Here is a 25,875-nt window from a genome sequence, read left to right as displayed (position 1 = left end):
GCTTCAATGTAATTCAAACCATATTCAATTGGAAGAGAGTTGTATTTCTTTTGTATCCTTTGATTTCAATACAAATGAAATTCAACCATATTTCTTTCATTATTGATTTCAAATTAATATATACTACACTCATGTTATGGCTAAACGTTGAAAATACCCTGCATATATGCAAAGTGATGGCAAACATACATAGCATAATTAACGTCTTCCATTATAACAATCGAAATCAATTAGAAGATGAAACAACTTTACAAACACAAGTACAGATGGCGCTAGCTGTTGCCATCGTAAGCGATATGAGGCGTAGTTCTACGCTTAGCTTCTAGATGGCGCTTGGTATGAGAGCGCTGCATAACGCCATCGTTCCAAGCTATAGACGCTAGGTGGCGCTTTCGAAACATACCAGTCCTAACTTAATACATTACGTATCGAGTATTGTAGACGGTTATGATAGAGTGGTAATATTTTTACACGACTGAAAACACATGAAAATAAATTCACTTAGACACTAGAAATATGGTGAGGTTAACACCATACGGGCGTTCTCGAATCCATTCGGCTCAGCATTGCTCCGAGCAATTATTAGGGTTAGCACAACTTGACGTCCCTTTGAGAGCACGACCACAAATAAGATAATGTATTGAATTTTGACAACTCTTAATAGCCGAATAGGATAGCACCATAGTAATGACAGCACGTTCCGTCCCTGAACCGCTGTCAAACTTCGGTTTGTAGGAAGTGTCATTTCTGTACGGTAGTACAGTCGCCATCAGAAATATCGGAGCGGCCAAGGCGCTCACAAATATCTGATCACGTCTCTATTGTCAGGGCGTTAGAGTGCGTGCTCAGATATTGTGAACACCTTGGCCGCGCCGATATATCTGATGGCGACTGCACCTACTACTATTAAAATTGTTAAATAATTGTTGTTTTATTCTGTGTCCATGGTAAGCTTGTGTTAGGTACTGACCTTCGTTCATCGCCATGTCCATGAGTTGCAGGTCCTCGTCGTTAAGGATGGACTGCAGGAAGCCATCCGAAGCTGGCGGAGGCGGCATCTCGCCGGTGCCATTCTGTGGGAATAAGAATATAGAGTTAGATCAAGAAAAGTCTGCAGCGATTGTGAAAGCCCACGCAGTGCAAGTGTTATTTTAAACGTCATAAGTCTATGAAATCGCTGCAGACTTTTCTTGGTCTAACTCTACGTAATTATATTTTTGAAGACCATCGTGTACTGTGTATGAATACGTTATCGATGTTACCTTAACGTTATACTTAGATAATTATCACTTTTATTAAGAAGATAGCTACCGCGAAATACACAACACGTTCGATATCTTCTTCTCTTTTGATATATTGGTAGTTTTCCTTTTGGCCCTGTATACTACAGTTTACGTTTTAATTTTTAAGTACTGAATATATGTAATAAATAAATTATGTACCGCTTTGTAATTGATTTGGATTAATGTCTCGGTAACTTACCTAGCACAACAAGCAGAAGTTACATATTTTAAATATTAATCTACCTAAGGGCCGCCATACACGGACTGCTTTGAGCAGTCAGTGCCAACAGCTTCAAGCGGTCGCCGTTGGGTGATCTGCAGTTTGAATACAAAATCGTCATTCGCAATACACGAACCGCTCAAGCAGTTGCAACTGCTTCGGGCGGTTGGCTGCGCGGTGAAATTTCATCATGCGGTCAAGCTGCAAAAGCAGTCCGTGTATGTTGATCACTGGGTTACTGCTCGAGCAGTCCGTGTATGGCGGCTCTAAGACTTATCGATAACAGATTTTCAAACACTCGTTTTTGCCACGAAAACTTCTATGTCTGTACATAAGTTTCGTGTATATACCTGGTAGTAGATGTTGTCGTGTTGCGGGTGATGGGCCTCCGCCTTGTAGGCGCCTTCAAGCGGCGTGGCTGCCGCGCCTGCAACACAAATGACACATAGATGGCGTTAATATTAATATTTAACACGTTAAGCACTTGCTTTGGCAATGTACATGCCCACATAATGTTTCCGATTCAGGCCACAAGATGGCAGACCCTCCAACGCGCCAAACTCGGCTCAGCATTGCTTCGCGCAATTATTAGGGTTGGCACCACTTGACTTCCTTTTGCGTGCACGACCACAGATAAGATGATCACTTGAATTTTGACAACCCTAAATAGCCGAAAGGGATAGTGGCATATATTAGAAAGGGATAGCATGAATCGCCAGCCTGTCGGTATTCTACAGGTTGCACTTCGGGGAGTGTGCCCAAGAGCTACACGAGCTTATTCCACCGTCCCCATTCTACCATCGGACTTTTAGACGCACGGCCGGTTTCCATCCTTACTTGGTAGATATTCCACCAATTCGCACGAAGCGCTTTGCTTCTACTTTCCTTATGCGCACTGCCAAGGAATGGAATTCCTTGCCGGCGTCTATATTTCCGTGTTCTTATAACCCGGCAACCTTCAAATCAAGAGTGAACAGGCACCTTCTGGGCGAGCTCGCTCCATCGTAGGCCACGTCTACGCCTCGGCTAGTCTGTGGCCATGAGTAAGCCCATTCATAATAAAAAAATAAAAAAAAGAACAGCTGTCAAACTTTGGTTTTGTAGGAAGTTTCCTTTCTGTACGGCAATATTGTTATTTATTCTGTGCTATAGTTAAAGCACAGAATAAATAATAGTACTAGGTACTGAAGACTCACTCTCTAACAAAACGCGTCTGTCACGATCAGCACAGATATGGCCGCTAGGTGGCGACAGCGCCACGCGCGGCTTATGGCAAACCCCAAAATTGGGGTCGAACGGATGTACTTTTAGCTACCTGTATCAAAGCGACGAAATCGCGGAGTGAGCCACGCCTGGTTAAAGCAAGAAATGAAGGGCTCACCATAGGCGTCAGGGTGCTTGTCGGGGATGGGCGCGATGGGCGCATGGTAGTTGTGCGCGTAGCCACCAGCGCCGTGCGCGTGAGCATGCGCGCTGTAACACAAACAATATTTCATAACATAAAAGTTTGTCGAATCCGTGATACGTACTTACATAGTTACGTAAATGTGTCATTGTATAGTTCGTTTTTTTTAGCATTAGAAAGAACTTGCAAGAAGGTAACCGATGTTGACATGTCTTTTAATTGAAAAACGCTTTTTAAAAATCAGTAACTATTACTTATGAAAGCAGAAGAATATAAATGATCGTATTAGATTCATAATTGTTACATATTTGCCGTAATTTATTTTTAAAACGTGTTTTTCAATTAAAAGACACATCAAGATTGTTTACCTTATTTCTAATGCTAAAAAAACGAACTATAGGATGAGTACAAAATGAAAACAAAGCGCGAGTCGGACTCGCGCAAGGGTTCCGTACCATTGCGAAAAAAACGGTTTGTTATACATATAGGAGCCCTACTTAAATATTTATTATATTCTGTTTTTTAGTATTTGTTGTTATAGCGGCAACAGAAATACATCATCTGTGAAAATTTCAACTGCTTAAGCTGCAAAACGTAATTCAAGACAACATTGTTTTAGTTTTTTTGGTCTTGAATTACGTTTTGCAGTTTAGCTATAACTTAAGGTCCATTTCCAACGACAGCTGCACTACTGTTCATTTTACTATGGAAATTGACAATGACAGCGACGCGTTCAGTACCTGTAGTGCAGCTGCGGTTAGAAATGGAATGTTACCATTATGCTAGACGGTCAGGGATACTGCATGTCCGGCAAAACTGCTACCCCCTCGAATATTATGAATCATCATTCATCATCATACTGGAGGGGGGCGGTACAGTCAGCAGAACATTACTGACCTGGTGTTGTGGTGCTGGTAGTGCTGGTACTGCTCGGGCGGCGGGGGTATGGTCAGCAGCGAGGCCAGGTCCTGCCACCGCTGCTCCACCGACACGGTCCGCACCGGCGCCTGCCCCACATGTACCGTCAACACACTCACCTGATGTTGTGGTGCTGGTAGTGCTGGTACTGCTCGGGCGGCGGGGGTATGGTCAGCAGCGAGGCCAGGTCCTGCCACCGCTGCTCCACCGACACGGTCCGCACCGGCGCCTGCCCCACATGTACCGTCAGCACACTCACCTGATGTTGTGGTGCTGGTAGTGCTGGTACTGCTCGGGCGGCGGGGGTATGGTCAGCAGCGAGGCCAGGTCCTGCCACCGCTGCTCCACCGACACGGTCCGCACCGGCGCCTGCCCCACATGTACCGTCAGCACACTCACCTGATGTTGTGGTGCTGGTAGTGCTGGTACTGCTCGGGCGGCGGGGGTATGGTCAGCAGCGAGGCCAGGTCCTGCCACCGCTGCTCCACCGACACGGTCCGCACCGGCGCCTGCCCCACATGTACCGTCAGCACACTCACCTGATGTTGTGGTGCTGGTAGTGCTGGTACTGCTCGGGCGGCGGGGGTATGGTCAGCAGCGAGGCCAGGTCCTGCCACCGCTGCTCCACCGACATGGTCCGCATCAGCGACTGGAAGCATGAAGACCGTGAATCTTTACGGGAATATAGCATGGGGTTCAAAGTGGAGAGGGTTTAGACAAGTGACAATTTGTGATGTTATCTATTGGCTCCTCTACACGATGGGCCAACGCCGGCCACTCCTAGGGACGCGTTTATGCGTTAGAGGGAGCAAGTGATATTGCTATCTCATTCTACCGCATGGCTGCGTCCCTTGGAGTGGCCGGCGTTGGCCCATCGTGTAGAAGCGCCGTATGAAAAGGGACCTTATTGTCGATGGCGCTTACGACATTATTAACGATGCTCAGATATAAAAACAATGCGCGACGCAGTGCGGCGTAAGCGCCATCGACAATAAGGTCCCTTTTCATAGATAATGCCCCATTTGTTTAAAGAGAACGTCGATAGGTATATAAAATAATGTAAGTGGGGGTCGATTTCGACTGTGGGACAATTTCAACTAATCGAAATATCTTCCATGTTATATATTATTAATAACTAGAGTGCTGTATATGTCCAGATAGCGAAAAAGATGTGTTGTGCGTGTAGTGCGTGACTCTATATTAAATAGGTACTTACTTACATTAAGAACGGCTCACAGTTCACACACGTATTTTAAATCGAGAAACACTCGACATGTTTCACTTCGTACCGAGAAGTGAGTGACTCTAGTTAATAATGTTAAACATGGAAGATATTTCGATTAGTTGAAATTATCCCGCAGTCGATATTGTCCCCCTGCACCTTATGGAAACTATCAGGAAAAATAATGTGGCAATAATCGGTTCCGGCTAAAAACCTGCCGAACCTTTCGGCCGCGCCGAAACTCTGTTTCCGGCAGTGTTCGACCGAAGTTTCGTTTCCGGCATATAAGGCCTGACAGTCTTTTGCAAAGACACTGGATGTCCGCACTAATAAACCCCCATATTGGGGATGTTTATTATTTAAACTAACCCCGTACTATACATAAAAAAAAATTGAAAATTTAGTTGCTAGAGATGAATATTATATCCGCCATAAATGGCTTCGTATGCGGTAAAGGGTTAAATAAAATACCTATATAATTTTAGTATACCTATGTAAGTACAATTAACCTAGTTTATAAGTAGCGGATTAACAAATGTGGACTGTATTTGTCTGAATAAAGAAATTATTTATAAAAATATTTTTTTTATCCGACCCCATTCGCCTCGGTCTACGGTTATCTGCCACTAAGTAACAGGTAGATTTGATATATCTCTTTAACAACATTGTTAAAATGTAACATTGTTAGTGTCATAAAATTATTATAACTCGCATATAAAATGTTTGATACTGTGAAATTATATCAGGGGTATAACATGACGGTGAAAGTTTATTAATATAATTTCCTTTGGTCTTGTTATCCTACTACAGAAAGGATGATTATATCTCCTATCTATTAGGGGTAACATAATAACATGTGATTGAACGAGCGAAAGCCAAGGTCTCTGTTTCAGATTGCGCAAAAGTTATAATTATAAGGTAGTTGCTATGTATGCTAGTATGCTAGTTTTAATGTATTTATCGATGGGCCAAAGATTTTTCGTTCATTCTTACATTATTTCCATCTTAATACAGACTTTAAACTTTTTGAAAAAAAAAATATATATATTATAGGGACAAACTGACTAAGTCACACGGTAAGCTCAAGCAGGCTTATGTTGTGCGGTACTCAGAGAACGATATGTAATGTACAAATACTTAAATACATAGAAAACAACCATGACTCAGGAACAAACTGTGCTCATCACACAAATAAATGCCTTTAGATTCGAATCCAGGACCGGCTTCATAGCGGTCACTACCCACTAGGCTAGACCGGTCGTCAAATAGATCAAAACCAGGCGTGGCTCACTCCGCGATTTCGTCGCTTTGCTACAGGTAGCTAAAAGTACCTCCGTTCCACACCAATTTTGGGGAAAGCCATAAGCCGCGCGTGGCGCTGTCGCCACCTAGCGGCCATATCTGTACTGATCGTAACAGACGCGTTTTGTTAGAGAGTGATTCTTCTGTACCTAGTACTATTATTTATTCTGTGTCAAATCAGTAAAACCACATTATTTTGTAAGTAGCGGAGAGATTTCACGTATAACCGCGATCGAACGTGATGCAGTAAAATTCGAAAACCGACCGTTACCGCCATCTTGCGCGTCCGCCATTTTGTTTGTTTAGTTAATATTGACTCGGAAGCGCGTGTGTTTGTTTACAATTTTCGCGGTAAATATTCGAAAGCAACTGTTGGTTTGCATTTGTTGACCAAAGATCAGGCGATTATGGAGATTATAGTTTTTAGAAAATGTTAATAGCTTTTTTTCGCCCATATAATATTTATTTTTTATTTGGTTCATAGAATCATAGCTTTATAGAATTTTTTTACTGGGCGACATTATGAACTACTATAGTCTGTCAAAAAACTTTGTCAGTAGAATAAGGCGATAAATTGAAATTTATATGGGGCGATAACCCTTCGCACATACATTTTTAAATTTGCCGCTTTTTTCTACAGTCGAAAATGGCTTGATAGAATATATTTACAAAGCCCCATAAAACATCCCTAAATCTAAATACAGTTACTAAAAAAAAACCAGAAACCATAGACAATATTCATGAATTTAATCAAGAACCATAGAGACGCCGATATTTAAGACTGTGATTCAAAGTATGCGTTAATGTTTCTTACAATTTACTTTGTAACGTTTATTTTTATGTAGACTATATTTACTAATAATTTCAAGAATACACGTATTAAAATGTCCCATGCCAAAGAAAAAAGAGACTCAAGTATTTGTAAACGTCCAAATTCAGCCATTTTAAACGTTGTAAAACTCCGTGTCACTCGTGTGTACAAATAATTAAAAAAACTCATTACCATAAACACGAAAAATGCCTTACATTTCTTTTTAAAACGGTGTCTGACACACCTGTCAATACTTCATTGAGAAATGTCAAGTGTTCTTTTTTTTTAATTCTAAAGTAAAGGGTTCCACATACTATTTGTTTAGCACTCACATTCGTTTGGACACGAGCCTTCTTTGTTTTTAGGGTTCCGTACCCAAAGGGTAAAAACGGGACCTATTACTCCACCGTCCGTCTGTTCGTCTGTCTGTCTGGCTGTATCTCATGAACCGTGATAGCTAGACAGTTGAAATTTTCACAGATGATGTATTTCTGTTCCCGCTATAAGAACAAATACTAAGTACGGAACCCTCGGTGGGCGAGTCCGACTCGCTCGCACTTGAACTTTACGTACTAGCAGGCGTGGCTCACTCCGCGATTTCGTCGCTTTGCTACAGGTAGCTCAAAGTACATCCATAAGCCGCGCGTGGCGCTGTCGCCACCTAGCGGCCATATCTGTCCTGATCGTAACAGACGCGTTTTGTTAGAGAGTGAGTCTTCTGTACCTAGTACTATTATTTATTCTGTGGTACCTACTAGTACTAGAGTCTAAATAAAACATAGTGATTTTTCCTAACACCAAACATTTTTGTAGATCTTAGACCTTAGTCTATGGTCGAAGGAACTCCAAAAGCGAGTGAAACTCTATGTGCAATGCACTCGTGGTGCTCCGTCAACAGCTCTGTTTGCCGTGCGCACGCGCAGAATGGGAGCTGTTTGAGGAGCGTTCGAAATTCGAAAAAAAAAAACGGTTTTTGTTTATGCTACCGGTTGTGCGTACGAAGACTGGTACAATTTGTATTGGAGATCTATTTGTCAGGTTGTTCAGTGACTGATGCAGGCGGTTTTGTATTTGTTTGGTTAGCCAATAAATGTTATATTATAACTGCCCGAAAATTTACAAATTGTTTGTTTACATTCATTTAAATACCTAAAGATACAGAGTATAGTTGACAACCAAAACTCACTAATTATTAAAAACCAGACTAGTAACTCCACAGTTTGTATAATTAGATAATGTCCCATGTCCCACTATGTATCTGTCAAGTCGGAAATTAATTAATATCGCAGTGTCGCTTTATAACAGTGTGAATTGATAGAAAGTAGCAATTAAATAGTATCGGGTCCGTGCTAAATATTTGTTTATAACGGGTGTGGCCTGTAATATGAACAAAAAAATAAACTGTAGGCTGTACTCCTCATACTGACCAACATTTGTTCAGCGACTTTTAAAAATAACTTGTGGTTTGATTTTTAATACACTTTAAAGTTTATTCTAAGACGCAATGTATTGCGAATTTTGTTACGTTTAACGTGACAAGCAACGTCAATCACAATGATATGGCGTGGCGATGGCGTCCATTGAAGATAATATTTATTTTGTATGAAAAATAGCGAGTCTAAATACTTCATAAATTTTAAAAGTCGTTGAACAAAAGTGTCATGGTTTGAGCAGTACAATCTATGTTTTAATTATTTGCTCGTGTTATAGGCCACACCCGGCATAACTGTTTAAAAAAAGTCTTAGTCAAAGTCTAATATGACATGAAGATTAAGTACCTACCTACCAAAATGGAAAAGGTTTTTATATGAAAATATCGTTGTTTAGACAATTCTTACATGTTTAACTTGACGATCATAATATAAATTCGTATAGATTAGTGTAAAATAATTTATATTGTAATTTAATATTATGAAATAAATAAATATAAATCTTAAAAACTTAGTCAGATCTCCTCACGATATTTTTTTTCAAAAACCGGGCAAGTGCGAGACGGACTCGCGCACGAAGGGTTCCGTACCATAATGAAAAAAAAAACAAAAACAAAAAAAAGCAAAAAAAAAAACGGTCACCCATCCAAGTACTGACCCCTCCCGACGTTGCTTAACTTTGGTCAAAAATCACGTTTGTTGTATGGGAGCCCCATTTAAATCTTTATTTTATTCTGTTTTTAGTATTTGTTGTTATAGCGGCAACAGAAATACATCATCTGTGAAAATTTCAACTGTCTAGCTATTACGGTTCGTGAGATACAGCCTGGTGACAGACGGACGGACGGACGGACGGACGGACAGCGAAGTCTTAGTAATAGGGTTCCGTTTTACCCTTTGGGTACGGAACCCTAATAAAAACTAGTGGTTGTTTCTTAACACAGTGGTGAAAAACAACAATAGGGGTATTTGACTGTATTTAAAATAAATTATTTTACACCATGTATGAAATAAAGCAGCAGAAGATTAATAGAGAAACGTAGTCAGCAGTTATTTTTAGACACAATTTGTATTTTAAAACCCGTATATAAAACTATAAAGAGTAGGTAATTTGATTGTGACGTCACATGCTAGTGTTTCATATAAATATCATAGTATAAAAACCGGGCAAGTGCGAGTCGGACTCGCGCACGAAGGGTTCCGTACCATAATGCAAAAAGCAAAAAAAAAAAACGGTCACCCATCCAAGTACTGACCACTCCCGACGTTGCTTAACTTTGGTCAAAAATCACGTTTGTTGTATGGGAGCCCCATTTAAATCTTTATTTTATTCTGTTTTTAGTATTTGTTGTTATAGCGGCAACAGAAATACATCATCTGTGAAAAATTCAACTGTCTAGCTATCACGGTTCGTGAGATACAGCCTTGTGACAGACGGACGGACGGACGGACGGACAGCGAAGTCTTAGTAATAGGGTCCCGTTTTACCCTTTGGGTACGGGTCCCGTTTTACCCTTTGGGTACGGGTCCCGTTTTATTTTACCCTTTGGGTACGGGTCCCGTTTTACCCTTTGGGTACGGAACCCGAAAAAGAAACTGATTTGACTAGTAGTCAAATACCCTATAGACTCTGACCACGCTGACTTTGCACTAACATGGCAATAAGAACGCATATAGGTATATCTACCTATACACCATGTTTTTATTGAAAATTAAATGGCATAGTTAATTTTCGAAAAAAAAAATATTTTTTGCGTTTTATTAAAAAAAATAAGTTTAAAAAGTAATTAAATGTAGCATATAGCGTTGTTGTAACACGGGCATTACATTTAACTCAACCAAACAATTGAAATCTGTGACATATCAATGTCATTTCGAACATCGATCGACCGAGCTAGATTATACTCAAGTTTACTAGTAAATGTATGAACTCGTTCTAAACACTAATCAATATGTAAACCGGACCCAAGGCAAGTGTACACGCTTGTAGAGGCCTTATATGAAAATAATAAATTATTGATTATCTACGAAATGGAGTTAATTAGAATATCGGTGTCTTTGAGAAAGTTACTTGATTTAAGCTCAGGAATGCACCCTTGAAATTAACGGAAATTACAAAAAAGTAGTACAACGGAAGTTAAAAAAAACACGGTGTATATGTATATGTAGATTAATAAGCTCCACACTTGACATGAAAACTTACCGTGGTCCGACTCTAATACGGAAGCAAGCTAACTTATAATACATCGCTAAGTATCGCTGGGGACATAATATATCGTCAATTATGAAGTACTCCTTCAGAATAACAGTATAATTCAAGTATCCATTACCGTTAACGGTGAACGGTTATTAAAAACGCTCTTATACCTAACGTTAGTAAGTTATTATTGAAACACAATCGCCATCAACATCGATGCGGCCAAGGCGCTCACAAATATCTGAACACGTCTTTATTGCCAAGCCGTTAGAGTGCGTGTTCAGATATTTGGTACTTTATCAGCTCCGATATATCTGATGGCAACTGTGACTGTATAATAAAGTAAAAAAGCGCTGGTGGCCTAGCGGTAAGAGCGTGCGACTTTCAATCCGGAGGTCGCTGGTTCAAGCCCCGGCTCGTACCAATGAATTTTTCGGAATTTATGTACGAAATATCATTCGATATTTGCCAGTAGCTTTTCGGTGAAGGAAAACATCGTGACGAAACCGGACTAATCCCAATAAAGCCTAGTGTCCCCTCTGGGTCGGTAGGTCAGATGGCAGTCGCTTTCGTAAAAACTAGTGCCTACGTCAAATCATGGGATTAGTTGTCAAGCGGACCCCAGGCTTCCCATGAGCCGTGGCAAAATGCCGGGACAACGCCAGGAAGAAGATCTGTGACTGTATAATAAGGGCTGGTTTAGACGGCGCGCGAACTCGCATGCGATTTTAGTTACATTGCGGACTGTTGGTTACGTTCAATTTAACCGACAGATCAAAAACCGCAATGTAATGAAATCGCATGCGAGTTCTCGCATCGTCTAAATGAACCCTAAGCCTCATTCCATTCCAGAAGTGGTACTAAGAATTTGGTCTGTTCTGTGAACTGTTTATATTTGAAATTCTTCAACCTTTGCAATTTTGATTTCTGTACCCATTTACTAATATACTCTTATGTAAAACCAGCCCCAAATAAGATTATAAAAAATAGTCTGTCCAATAATTCCTGTCACTAGAAAATTTAAAACAGTCTAAGCGCAAAATGTCACGCCCTCGCCAGACAAAGAATGAAGGACTTTGGAGCAGGATACCTGGAACCAAAGGACTTTAAAACGCTACCCATGAGCTCCATCATCCAACACATGGATATGGTGGGAAAAGCTCTTGAGTAGTTGACGGATCTTTTCTAGGGGGCAATTGCACAAAAGATCCCTATGGGTCGAAGTGTATCCGTAAGGGCCCCCGAAAACAATAAGATAAGATAAGATAAGCGCAAAACGTTGTTTTTAGGGTTCCGTACCCAAAGGGTAAAACGGGACCCTATTACTAAGACTTCGCTGTCCGTCCGTCCGTCCGTCCGTCTGTCACCAGGCTGTATCTCACGAACCGTGATAGCTAGACAGTTGAAATTTTCACAGATGATGTATTTCTGTTGCCGCTATAACAACAAATACCTACTAAAAACAGAATAAAATAAAGATTTAAATGGGGCTCCCATACAACAAACGTGATTTTTGACCAAAGTTAAGCAACGTCGGGAGTGGTCAGTACTTGGATGGGTGACCGTTTTTTTTTTGCTTTTTTTGTTTTTTTTTTTTTTTTTTGCATTATGATACGGAACCCTTCGTGCGCGAGTCTGACTCGCACTTGTTTTTCGTCCATCTAGACAGGTTAAAGCTCTAAAGTTGCATGCAGATGAGACAATTTTTCGCCAATCTGATGAAATTCTCCGATCGAACAGGGCCGTGCGGACGCAAATATCAATTTGATTCCCCGATCACATCAGCAGGTGCGGACACAAAAATGCCAATTTTCATAGTAGAATGCAAATTGGTGATTTAATTTGTGTACGTGCGGACGCTAGATGAGTATGACCAATTATTTTCCTGAACAAATCGACCGATTTCGTCAGTCCCGTCTGGATACCCCTTAAGCCATACGCCTGCAAAACGAATCTTTCTACCCCTTGCCTCACTGACACTACTGACAGGAACGGCTGACCACAGACTATAAAATTCACTCCGTTTTTTTTTAATTTATAGTTTTAAATAGCCTCTTCCGGCGCGGGGATAAGCATAGTCCACACCGACCTTGCGCGTCTCAAGGCGTCGGAATTATACATGTGGCAAATTACATCTCCGTATACGCTATTTACTACACGCGACATTTATTAACGTGGCAAAACACGTGCCGACCATCTTGATTTTTGTTTTCGAAGTGAAAACTTCTTTAGCGGCGCTGGGCACTTTTTGAGGTGGGAAAAAAATGATAAACTCGATTCAGCGTAACGCGTAACGTAACGCTGACGTCATTTGTCACGGACAATGTTATTCACCAAAGAAGTTTAGTCATAACGTATCATAATCAGGTCAGTTATTTAAAACTGGACTTTTATATTAAGCAATAAAGCTCAATGTTCTAATCTTGTACGGGCTGAAATACGAGGATCTCACAGTTACATTCTAACTTTATATCACTCAAGTATAATTCAATAAAGCTACATCTTGATGAAATCGCTAATAAAAGTGAACTCTAGTACTGGTGAATAAAACTCAAAATATCATGACCAAATATATTTAGATGCGAGGTCTGCTAGGTAAATTTACAATTTCTATTCGAATTTTAAACAATTAACGCTACAAATTTAAGCTCACCGGCCAGCAATTTCGGAACTAAAGTTTTTCAATAGAAAGGAGGATGGGTCAATTATACATACGAGTAGTGCTGCAGACATTTTGGACTAGTCATTGAGTTTTCACTTCTGTCGGCACTCCCGGAGTGCAACCCGTTGTTTTTTTTAAATGGAGTAAGTCAGACCAAGAAATGTCTGCAGGGGATTTGATAGCCCGCGCCAATTTTTTTCAATTGTTAATTATATCATCATTGCTATGTAGATTGCGCTATTTGTTATATCTGCAGATAACAAGTTTCATCTATTTATAAATTCAAAACTCACTACAACGTAATTTGAAATTATGACGTATAAATAACAGTTGCACTGCGTGGGCTATCAAATCAGCTGCAGACTTTTCATGGACCGACTCTGTAATCCCCGGGTACAGAGCAAACAGACGGTACAGGGGAAAAAGGCTTGGCGGAATGACGTTTTACACTAAAGCAAGGTCAAACTGTATGGCGATTTTCGCGAATCTGTCTAAGGGCTACTACTTAAGGCCCCCCCCCCACATCTGGCGTCTTTCGAGCGTCGGCGTCTACAATTCTATGGCCGACGTCGACGCAACGTCGACGCAGCGTCGACGCAACTGCGCGGCGACGTCATTTTCCATAGCGCTGGACCGACGCCGACAGACACCGACGCTCGAAAGACGCCAGATGTGGGGGGCCCTAAGAGCCAACAGGAGTGGTCATTTCTCCATACAAACGTAGTCCTCGTTTTCCTCCGTGGTTTTTGATGCTAGAGCAATGATTTTTTCAACACAGATTAATATTGTCAATATCTGTGTCGGACCGTTTTGCTTTTTTTGATATTTTTGTTTTTTAAGGCGCTAGAGCCCTTCAAAAATGGCCAAAATGGCCTAATTGACTATGCCGTAATGAGAGGCGTGGCATTCAAAACTGATATCAATTAGCCAAAAAAGCAAAAGGTCCAACACAGATAATTTCATAATCATTTAGATTTCCAAATTTGGTTACGATTGGTTAAGTTTTGGAGGAGGAAACAGAGGAGTACGAAACCTCGATTTTTGAGATTTTTACGCAGGATTTTTCGCCTTGTCCTTATCGCACTACTTTTAGGTGCCGCTTCCGTTAGCGAGACGGGTATATTTACCAAAAAAATTTACAACTCAGCTCCTGTTTCGTCTTAAAAGCTTGATTTGGGAAATAGTTTACTTGAGCAAGGTAAATCATTTCTAACGAAAAAGCTCAGGTCAGCATTGCTCCGCGAAATTAGTAGGGTTGACACGACTTGACGTCCCTTTGGGTGCACGACCACAGATAATTACTCTTACTTGAATTTTGACAACCTTAAATAGTCGAAAGGGTGTGCTATAAGTTAGAAAGGGATATCATGATTCAACCCTGAATCGCTGTCAAACTTCGGTTTTGTAGGAAGTGTTTCTGTACGGTAGCACAGAATAAATAATAGTACCTAAGTACAGAAGACTCACTCTCTAACAAAACGCGTCTATTACGATCAGCACAGATATGGCCGCTAGGTGGCGACAGCGCCACGCGCGGCTTTTGGCAAACCCCAAAATTAGGGCCGAACGGATGCACTTTTAGCTACCTGTAGCAAAGCGACGAAATCGCGGAGTGAGCCACGCCTGACGGTAGTACTATTATTTATTCTTTGCCGGTAGTCATTTTTAGCGCATTGTATCAGCGACAAACTACCATTTTTAACCGCTTCATTAAAAGCACTTACATAATTCGATAAGTATCCCTAATACCTAAGTTAAACACACAGTGGGGTCCCTCGTTATTACCCGGTCAACTCAAGGTCCCGGGTTCAAAGACGGTAGCAATTTGACCACAATAGCTGTCAAATTGTTAATAATTATGTCGAATTGGATGTTTTTTCACGTCTGGGAACACCAAATTGGGATATTAGTAATCGCTTCTGTATGATTGTTTATGTAGGGGAGACTGAGGTAAGTTGGAACACAGTCGTCATAAAAGTCATAACTGGTACCAGTGGCGGCGCGTCCATAAAAGCTGATTCCCACCGGCTTGCCTGTTTTAGGACGATTGAGCAGAGTTGTAACGGAGATATGTAAGCCAAATTAGCCCCGCCATGGCTATGAATATTTGACGCGCCGCCACTGTAAATGTACACATGTATAGACATATTAGTATACAGAGTGCTTAAAAATATCTGCACGAGCACATTGGCTATCTGTCGGCGGCCGATCGTAAGATCAGGCAGATCGTAATATTCCTGTGGAAAGTTTTGACGATAGTCACATTAAACCAATGTATAGGTAGGATAGGTTCGTTAGGTTGCTTCAGATGCCCGAAGGGCAAACTGCCCAGGAATAGGAGCCCCGCGTAGCGGGGCTCCATCGACTCAGGGAACGGGTCAAAGATTTTCACGTTTCACGATTTGCCTAGGAATTTCACGATATCTTACGATCGGCCGCCGACATATCAATAGCGAATAAGTTTGATTGTCCTCGACTATGCAAAATGAGCCATTGGAGGACCAAATAACTTTTATACATTTATTATTAGTAGGTATACTAATATACGAGGAAGTGCTGCAAAGTGTTGGAGAGAAGAGTAACCTATTGAGGACCATAGAGAATAGACGAGGCAAAATGATAGGTCACTTGATAAGACGCGACACTTTCTTTAAAACTATATTATTAAAGGCAAAATCGAAGCTAGGAGAGGAAGAGGAAAACCACGAGCAAGCTATACACAACAACTAAAAACATAAGCACATGTCGTGTCTTACAGGGACCTAAAGAACCTGGCCGGGGACCGCGGAAACTGGCGCATACTCCACCGACAAGAGCCGTGCTCTTATAAATTATGATGATGATGAGGTATACTAAGTTAGTTACTAACGTGTAAATTAAGTAGATAAAGTTCAAAACTTTCAATATATAAACATTGGCAATCTAGTCTTGCTCAAATATATATGAGCATCTTATTCGCTCAGATATTTTAGTAGTTAAGGGGGTTAAAAAGGCTTCTAAAACTACATTACAAACACACATTACAACAATTAGTAGAAAGGCATAAAAAAAAAGTTTGTAAGACTTAGAAATGTTTACCAACAGCTCCGAACAATGCGGAAAATCCTACGCAGTTTAAAAAGTAATTACGCCATCGGCTATCAAATTAAAAAACCGGGCAAGTGCGAGTCGGACTCGCGCACTAAGGGTTCCGTACCATAATGCAAAAAAAGGCAAACGAAACGGTCACCCATCCAAGTACTGACCCCGCCCGACGTTGCTTAACTTCGGTCAAAAATCACGTTTGTTGTATGGGAGCCCCACTTAAATCTTTATTTCGTTTTTAGTATTTGTTGTTATAGCGGCAACAGAAATACATAATCTGTGAAAATTTCAACAGTCTAGCTATCACGGTTCGTGAGATACAGCCTGGTGACAGACGGACGGACGGACAGCAGAGTCTTAGTAATAGGGTCCCGTTTTACCCTTTGGGTACGGAACCCTAATAACAAAAAAAAAGTCTGCACGCAAGCTCACCTGATATTCGTGTATGTCCATCATTATATCGTTAAACTAAAACTAACAAAAAACTAACTAAAACTAAAATATTGCACTTATTCAGACTGTCCACAAAAAGTGGTATTATTGCACAAATTTATATCAGGTACTTAAAACGAAAGTCACATTTTATTATCACATTCGCGCACTCAATCCGAATTTAAAAAAGTTGTAACGTTGACATTTCCCGCGCATTATTAAGTATTAAAAGTAAACTCGCTGGCTGAATGGGAGCGCGATGCCATTAAAAAAAGTCAACTTTTAAAAAGTTCGTGTCATAGTTTTTCGCGTTCCATATTTGAAAAGCGCGCGGATCGCGCAGCGTGCGGTTGGTCACTGTGTGTCTTTACCGTATCTTTGGACCGTTCGTGAAAAAAGTTGGTCAAGTGCTCTATGGCTCTTTGCATTACGGGTTCTGTGCTTAAAAAATGTAATGAGGTTTTTTTATGGCGCGAATCGAGTAATTCGGAAATTGCTGTACACGGTTGGATTTATTATTTCCCGTGGAAATTAAAGTAAAAACACGAGTGACTAAAAATACATGAGTTAAACAGTGAAACTAATTTAACTTTAGTGTTTTTTCTTTTGCTTAGTCCTTAGGTGACAGGTAAAGAATGCCTTATGGCACTAAGTCCGCCTTTTGTACTATAAGGTTTTTCTTTTGTGCAATAATGATTAAAAAAATAAATAAAAATATAATTTGCTTTTAAATGTTGAATAGTCGAATATTTAACCAGTCTTTTTTAGAACTCTTATACTTAATGTCAAAAATGTGTTACTTAGACACCGATTTTAAACAATATCACAACTTTTTTTCCCAAATTTGAACACTATCAATTAATCTGCCATCAAGCGTATACTAAAAAAATTCAAATATAAATTTCATTAATTTTCCTTAGGTGATCATCATCTGTAAGAATACACAATTTTGTAAAAAATACTTACAAAAAAATGTATGACAATGATGATGATTATTGTGCGTTTTTTCGTTTTTTCTTTGTTTGATTCGTTGCTGTAAGTTTTCTTTGCGACAATAAATTACTATAAATAATAGTAAAGTTTAGCAAAAAAAAGCTTTCTAGACAACTTTTAAAAGCTCCCATACTCGCGGTACCCTAAAAAAGCTAATACCTAATACTGACGTGTGAAATCGGCAGAATGGCCGCGAACTTCATTTTCTAACTGTACACATAAAATACCAACATAACTCTGCTGGTGGCAAAATCCCGAACTATCATTATCCCATTCTATGTTCTAGGTAGATGTGACAGGTGGCGCCGCTAGAACGGTATTGTTAAGTTGGTTAATAGTATGGAGGCTGCTTTCTTTAAGTGTCTATGGTATAAAGTTGGATATTGTACTATAGTCCGTTTTGAACGGATTGTAATTATGTAGTGATGTGATTAAATCATTATTAATGGCATGTTCTTATCATTAAATCGGATTACTTAGTTAAAATAAGGATTTACAAAAATGCTATGAAATAATAATAAAAATAAAGGTTATATTAAGTTGAATTCAACTGTCGTCAAAAAAAAAAAAATTTGCTAGGGAGTTAAGTACAAAATCTTAACCCATTTATGTATGAATCATACAACTTTTTTACATCAATTTTTTTTTGTCCTTTCGGTAATAATACCTTTTTACATGATGTCTACTACAGGTACATGAAGTGTGCGGCAAAATAATGAAATGAAAATTAATAATTAATAATAAACATGAAAATTACGCCATTATTATTAATCTATTGAACAACTAAATTATTTCTTTAAATTTTAAACTTCATCTAAGCTAACTTTATATTTTTCATATAAATTTGACATTAATTATGACACTACCCCACTTTGTCAGTGCGAATGGCATACATAGTTAGCCTGGCCAGACAATCCAACTAAACCAGCTTTAAAATACAGCTAAGATGACAATAAAATAAACAGATTTCAAATTTGGTAAAATACCGTTGTATTTTTGCCGTTAATTCACATCACTATCCGTCAATTCAAATTCAATTTTGGAACACCTGATTGATTGTCCGACCACAGAACTTAAATATACTTTTCCCGTATAAACTAACACGCAAATAACAACTTTAAAAACTATGCGACAAGGTTGAAAATCAAACGACAAGCGCTCAGGTCGAAAGGCAAAGTTGATTGCCGCCAACAATACTTTTTACAATCATTTCTAAATTTATTTGATTGAGTTTCATTTAATTATGTTCTTTGGAAACGAAATTACTTGTCATTTGTGTTTTTAATGATGTGATTTCTAATTGTTGTTTTTATTTAAATAGAAAGAGGGAAATTTAGTTTTTTTATGGCTTTTATAATGGGTACTTGTTTGAGTTGTTGCGAAAAAAAAACACGGATTGTCTAGTAGGTATCCATGTCAGGCTATAGGAACAGTCAACAACAGAGCTATGAATACAGGCAAAGTGCCAAAAATATGTATACACGACCTTAATGTACAGGCAATAAAGTACTGTATACATATTTTTGACACTTTGCCTGTATTCATAGCTCTGTTGTTGACTGTACACAAAACGTTTGTGGGTTATGCCCAGTGTCGTTGTTTAGGGTTCCGTACTCGTAGGGTAACAATTACTAAGACTCCACTGTTCGCCTGTCTGTCTGTCATCAGGCTGTATCACATAAACCGTGATAGTTAGACAGTTGAAATTTTCACAAGTGATGTATTTCTGTTGCCGCTATAACAACTAATACTAAAAAGTACAGAACCCTCAGTGGGCGAAACCGACTCGCACTTAGTTTTTTTTAATTTTTCAAGCTTATCGCGAGGTCTACAACTCACAGAGTCACTAGTTTAGACTATAACAATGTTGGATAGATGGCGCTGATCGCCACCGCAAAGCGCTAAGTGGATGCGTTCAAATGATTGATAAGGCCGTGTCGTACGGTTGCGTTCGTGGCCCACAAATGGTCTCGCCGGAAGACCAGCGCCACAGAATAAATAATAGTACTAGGTACAGAAGACTCACTCTCTAACAAAACGCCTCTGTTACGATCAGCACAGATATGGCCGATACGTGGCGACAGAGCCACGCGCGGCTTATGGCTTTCCCCAAAATTGGGGTGGAACGGATGCACTTTTAGCTACCTGTAGCAAAGCGACGAAATCGCGGAGTGAGCCACGCCTGCCAGCGCTGACTTTCGGGACCATTTCGTGGTAAACTGTATACTTTATGCTTCAAATATTATTTTTGTAATACGTTTGTATGAAATGTAGTTTCTGTTTGCCATGAATAAATGAAATTATTATTTATTCTTATTGGCTAGTGATTGTCTCATTGCTCTCGTGTAAACCTTGTAATAAAATTAACCATTAAACTCCAGTAGCGGCGACGTAAGTCATAAATATCTCGTTTTGAGCGCACTTACTCTACTTACACGCTTTCTCTAAAACCACAGATTTATACTTCGTCCTTGAATATATAATAAACGGACTAGATAACTATAGAAGTCTGAGCTAAAAACCGGCTAAGTGCGAGTCTGACTCGCCCACCGAGGGTTCCGTACTTTTTAGTATTTATTGTTATAGCGGCAACAGAAATACATAATCTGTGAAAATTTCAACTGTCTAGCTATCACGGTTCGTGAGATACAGCCTGGTGACAGACAGAGTCCCGTTTTACCCTTTGGGTATGGAACCCTAAAAACCGGCTAAGTGCGAGTCGGAATCGCGCACGCAGGGTCAGTACCATTACGCAAAAAAACCGGCCAAGTGCGAGTCGGACTAGCGTTCCAAGGGTTCCGTACATATACCATTTTTAACGATGTTTTTTAGGGTTCTGTACCCAAAGGGTAAAACCCTATTACTAAGACTCCGCTGTCCGTCTTTGTGTGACGAATTTACATATGTGTACCAAAGTTCAACTTAATTGGTCCAGTACTTTTGGAGAAAATGGGCTGTGACATACGGACAGACAGACAGACGCACGAGTGATCCTATAAGGGTTCCGTTTTTCCTTTTGAGGTACGGAACGTTTCGGTTCCGACTGTACTTCAAGAAAAACCGTTAGATTAACTCGTCAGCTGACAGGGCCATTACGCTAAACGCACGCGCAAAAAGCGCGCATAACGATCCATAGATCATGGATCATTTGCGCGCGCGTCGCATACCGCAACGCGGGATACGAGATTTATTATAGTTATAGCAATCAGCCGTTTACTGGTCCTGGGTAGTTTAGATCTACTGATAAGTATTTATAATGATATTTCATATTAAAGAAAGCTCGTGTAAGAAGGATTTATGTAAATAAGTTTTTGGCAAAAAAATCATTTTTAGGGTTCCGTACCCAAAGGGTAAAACGGGACCCTATTACTAAGACTTCGCTGTCCGTCCGTCCGTCCGTCCGTCTGTCACCAGGCTGTACTTATCTCACGAACCGTGATAGCTAGACAGTTGAAATTTTCACAGATGATGTAGTTCTGTTGCCGCTATAACAACAAATACTAAAAACAGAATAAAATAAAGATTTAAATGGGGCTCCCATACAACAAACGTGATTTTTGACCAAAGTTAAGCAACGTCGGGAGGGGTCAGTACTTGGATGGGTGACCGTTTTCTTTTTGCTTTTTTTTTTTATTTTGTTTTTTTTTTTGCATTATGGTACGGAACCCTTCGTGCGCGAGTCCGACTCGCACTTGCCCGGTTTTTGGTACAAGCTTTTATCGCTGACTGTCTTTTTCTTACGACAGACGACTAATACTCATCGAGACAATTCCATAAACCCCTAACACGATTAGGTTGTGTTGTTTCATCACAGAGTTCCTATGGCCACCTCCTGTCTCCATCATCAGACCAGCTCGATGCTACCATAATATTGCATTGTCATCCGATTTACACATGCAGGCAAAATTTCAGCTCCATCGGAAACCGGGAAGTGGATCAAATTTAACTTGCAAAAATTTGATTACTGACCGACAACGGTACAGGCGAAACTATAAATACGATTTTGGCATATTTTTGGTACAAGATTTCATTGCAGACTGTACTTTTCTTTCCACATGCAACTGATACTCATCGAGACCAATTTAAAAATCCCAAACACAATTAGGTTGCGTTGTTTCATCACAGTGTTCCTATGGCCACCTCCTGTCTCCATCATCAATCATCAGATCAGCTCGATCGATGGTACCATAATATTGCATTGTCACCCGACTTACATATGCATGCAAATTTTCAGGTTTATCGGAAATCGGGAAGTGGGTCAAATTTAATTTGCAAGATTTGACCCGTACAAACATAGTTATTTACAACATTGCAAGTTAAATAAAAGTTTGTTATAATAAAAATAAAGCCCCATTTAGAAAGTTAAAGAACTTGCATGCGGAAACGTCACTTTTGACACTGACATATCCCATCCATATTCTATCTAGACCTAATATTTTAAGTATGTACCTATATTAAAGTGCGAATCTGGCCGTGTAACAGTTCCAATGTTTCAAAATTACCCAATACATAGAGAAATTTCTCTATGCCCAATATGAAGAAATAGTATGTACCTACCACAGACAAAACATCCTCCAGACTGAGCATAGTCGCGCTACCCCTTCTGCCACGCATACGGTGATTTTACTCCATGTTCGAGTCGAAAGTGTCTTTGTGTGACGTCCTTGTCTTTGAACCGACCAATCACGGCACGGGACCCCGCTCACCTCGTCCCGCGCACCCCCGCATTTTTGGCATCATCGGTTGCATTAAATAATTGCTCTAAACTCGGTCTAGAGGATTCCTAGTCTATCCTCCTAAGGCCCAGCCATACAAATGAAAAATCTAGAATTTGCTACTGAATTTTGAACGTTTAGTGTAGGGAATAGAGTTGATTTTGGTTTTGTTTTAAAATTGAAAGAAACAAAAGAAATGCGACTCTGTTCCAATTGAATATGATTTAAATTTCATCGAACTGAATAAGTACTACAGGTAGGACCTTGAGCTTAGGAGGCTATGGTACCTGCCTAATTACGGTCAACGTAGTAATGGATTTTGATTCTTAATATTACAAATACGTATATGTTAGAAATAATTGAACATCACGGTGGTCAAAATTGAGGCCAAAATGTTAAAATATGGCAAAAGTCACATAACTTTTTCATTATCGCCGACTTTATGTCGAAAAATCCGGGCAAGTGCGAGTCGGACTCGCGCACGAAGGGTTCCGTACCATAAAGCAAAAAAAAAAACGGAAAAAAATGCAAAAAGAAAACGGTCACCCATCCAAGTACTGACCACGCCCGACGTTGCTTAACTTTGGTCAAAAATCACGTTTGCTGTATGGGAGCCCCACTTAAATCTTTATTTTATTCTGTTTTTAGTATTTGTTGTTATAGCGGCAACAGAAATACATCATCTGTGAAAATTTCAACTGTCTAGCTATCATGGTTCGTAAGATACAGCCTGGTGACAGACAGACGGACGGACGGACGGACGGACAGCGAAGTCTTAGTAATAGGGTCCCGTTTTACCCTTTGGGTACGGAACCCTAAAAAGGTTGCCATTCGCCTTTAAAGTTCATTCAATTGACTCGTTACAAGTATTTGAACGAATGAATGAATGATTTCAATTAACAACAACGTACAAGTAAAATGAGCGGCGGAGTCGAGAAAGTCGGAAACTGTACGAATAACCGTTTCACGATTATGCCGCGGCCAGACAGGTAAGTTTAGGTTTTCTTGGAAATGCCTTACTAAGAACTGACTTCAGCCTGTTATTAGCCGACTATGACATAACCTAAATATCTCTAGTCTATCGATTTCGATAATTGAGGTTTAATCGAATACGTTTTTGGCGATAATTTCATTTTGGTAACTAATACTCATCGAGACAATTCTAAAAACCCCAAACACAATTAGGTTTCGTTGTTTCATCACAGAGTTCCTATGGCCACCTCCGGTCTCCATCATCAGATCAGCTCGATGACACCACCATATTGCATTGTCACCCGACTTACGTATGTATGCATTCAGCTCAATCGGAAACCGGGAAGTGGATTACACACAGACAGACAGACAGACCACGGTCAGGTAAAACTAAATAAAAGCTCGTAATAAATAAGTTTTTGGCATAAATTTCATTTTTGGTACAAGCTTTTATCGCTGACTGTACTTTTTTTCCACAGGCAACTATATAATACTCATCGAGACAATTCTAAAAACCGCAAACACAATTAGGTTTCGTTGTTTTATCACAGAGTTCCTATGGCCACCTCCGGTCTCCATCAATAATTATATGGCGTAAAGTACCCGAAAGTCGCTAAAATACCTTTGTTATTGTTTTAATCGCGTTAATATTATTAATTAACATTTGAAATGTCAAAAATTTTGAGAAAAATCACGTTTTAAAAAATGCGTGGGAGAATCTCTCTACGCGACCGTTCAAAAGGGTTAAAAAACGAATGTTACGTAAGGCGTAGTTCAAACCCCCCCTCCCACCCCTGTAACGCATCGTAACGTTTTACAAGACCCCCCTCCCCCCAAATTCGTTACGTAATACTTGAACGCGCCCAAAAATAATTTGGGAGCGCGTTTATGTCTTTTACTTTGGCATTCTGTACGTGTATCCGTCCGCCTAAGTAATCGATTTAAAATCATTGTAAGTAATGAATATACATATTACATATTTCTTACTTGGGTCATGCCATGCACATAGTAGTTAGTAGTAGTAGTAAACTCTTTATTGTACAAAAAGACATTAAAAATAATGGTTAATGATTTTTCTTTTCTGATTATAATTCCTCTCGCATTTAAAAACGCTTTAACTAATTCCTAGTCAATTATTTTTTAATTCAATTTCACTTTATTTATTATTATTTATATGATACCATAGACAAAACATCCTCCATACTCAGCATAGTCGCGCTACCCCCTCTGCCACGCATACGGTAATTTTACTCCACGTTCGAGTCGAAAGTGTCTTTGTGTGACGTCCGTGTCCTTGAACGGACCAATCACGGCACGGGACTTCGCTCACCTCGTCCCGCGCACCCCCGCATTTTTGGCATCATCGGCAGTGGCGTAGCTAGAGGATATGGCGCCCGGGGCAGGCACCAAATTTGCGCCCCCCCTCCCCAAACTAAATGAACTTACGACCCACCTGATGGTAAGCGGTCACCGCATCATATGGACGTCTACACTCCAGGGGTGTTATATTACATGCGCGTTGCCAACCATTTTAATACTTATACACTTCTTTTTTGGAGGTCACCATAGCCTGTCTGTAGCCTCTCGAAAAAAGGGAACTTATTCAACTTATTGTGGAATGAGCTCCCTTTTCGCGACGAATTTCCTCCCGCCCGCTGTGAAGGGAATTCCTCTTAAGCCGCACAGAGCGCGACCATTTAGATTCTAATAGGGTGTGAGGATAAACACTCTGCCTACGGGAGCGGTGCAGTGATGGCAAGCTGTAACCGCTGGCAGTTGCCTAGTTTAGTAATTTTTCAGACAACAGCTAGTTGTACTTTACCTACGAGCGGTAGAGAACACCCTGTATACAGGGTAGCTAAAAAATAACTGCATTCCCGTTGCCAGGGAGGGTTTGGGATTGTAATGAGCAACTTTTACTATGGGACTCACCCCTAAGTCGCGAAATTTGGCTGTTTCATACATTTTGGCTGGTTCAATTTCTTTATAAGGTAAACTTTTTTTTCGCGATTTCGGGGTTGGTCCCGTAGTAAAAGTTGCTCAGTATAATCCCAAAACCTCCCTAGCAACGGGAATGTAGTTATTTTTAGCCAGCCTGTATAGGAATCCCCAGTACCTACTGTCGACCGACAGATATGCAGCAGCAGCTATTGGAGCAGGTTCCGTCTACTACGGCTCATATGCGCCTGCCGGACAAAGGGCTAGCGATCCATTTGCATAGGTAGTCTC

General features: G+C 40.2%; 1 protein-coding gene across 1 annotated transcript in view; it reads right to left on the bottom strand.

Moving 5' to 3' along the window:
- The window catches only part of LOC134677463 (segmentation protein cap'n'collar-like), a 166,383-nt gene that overhangs the window by 32,159 nt on the left and 108,349 nt on the right, over window positions 1-25,875 (bottom strand). Inside the window, exons 8-12 of the mRNA XM_063535945.1 lie at window positions 4,371-4,475; window positions 4,226-4,242; window positions 2,885-2,976; window positions 1,854-1,930; window positions 971-1,073 (exon numbers count right to left, since the gene is read on the bottom strand). Of these exons, the coding sequence (XP_063392015.1) occupies window positions 971-1,073; window positions 1,854-1,930; window positions 2,885-2,976; window positions 4,226-4,242; window positions 4,371-4,475 (394 nt within the window). The remainder of the gene's footprint in view (window positions 1-970; window positions 1,074-1,853; window positions 1,931-2,884; window positions 2,977-4,225; window positions 4,243-4,370; window positions 4,476-25,875) is intronic.

This window comes from Cydia fagiglandana, chromosome 26 (assembly GCF_963556715.1).
Source record: "Cydia fagiglandana chromosome 26, ilCydFagi1.1, whole genome shotgun sequence".
Lineage (NCBI taxonomy): Eukaryota > Metazoa > Arthropoda > Insecta > Lepidoptera > Tortricidae > Cydia > Cydia fagiglandana.
The sequence above is the reverse complement of the archived record's forward strand: the minus strand, read 5'-3'. Positions and strand labels throughout refer to the sequence as shown.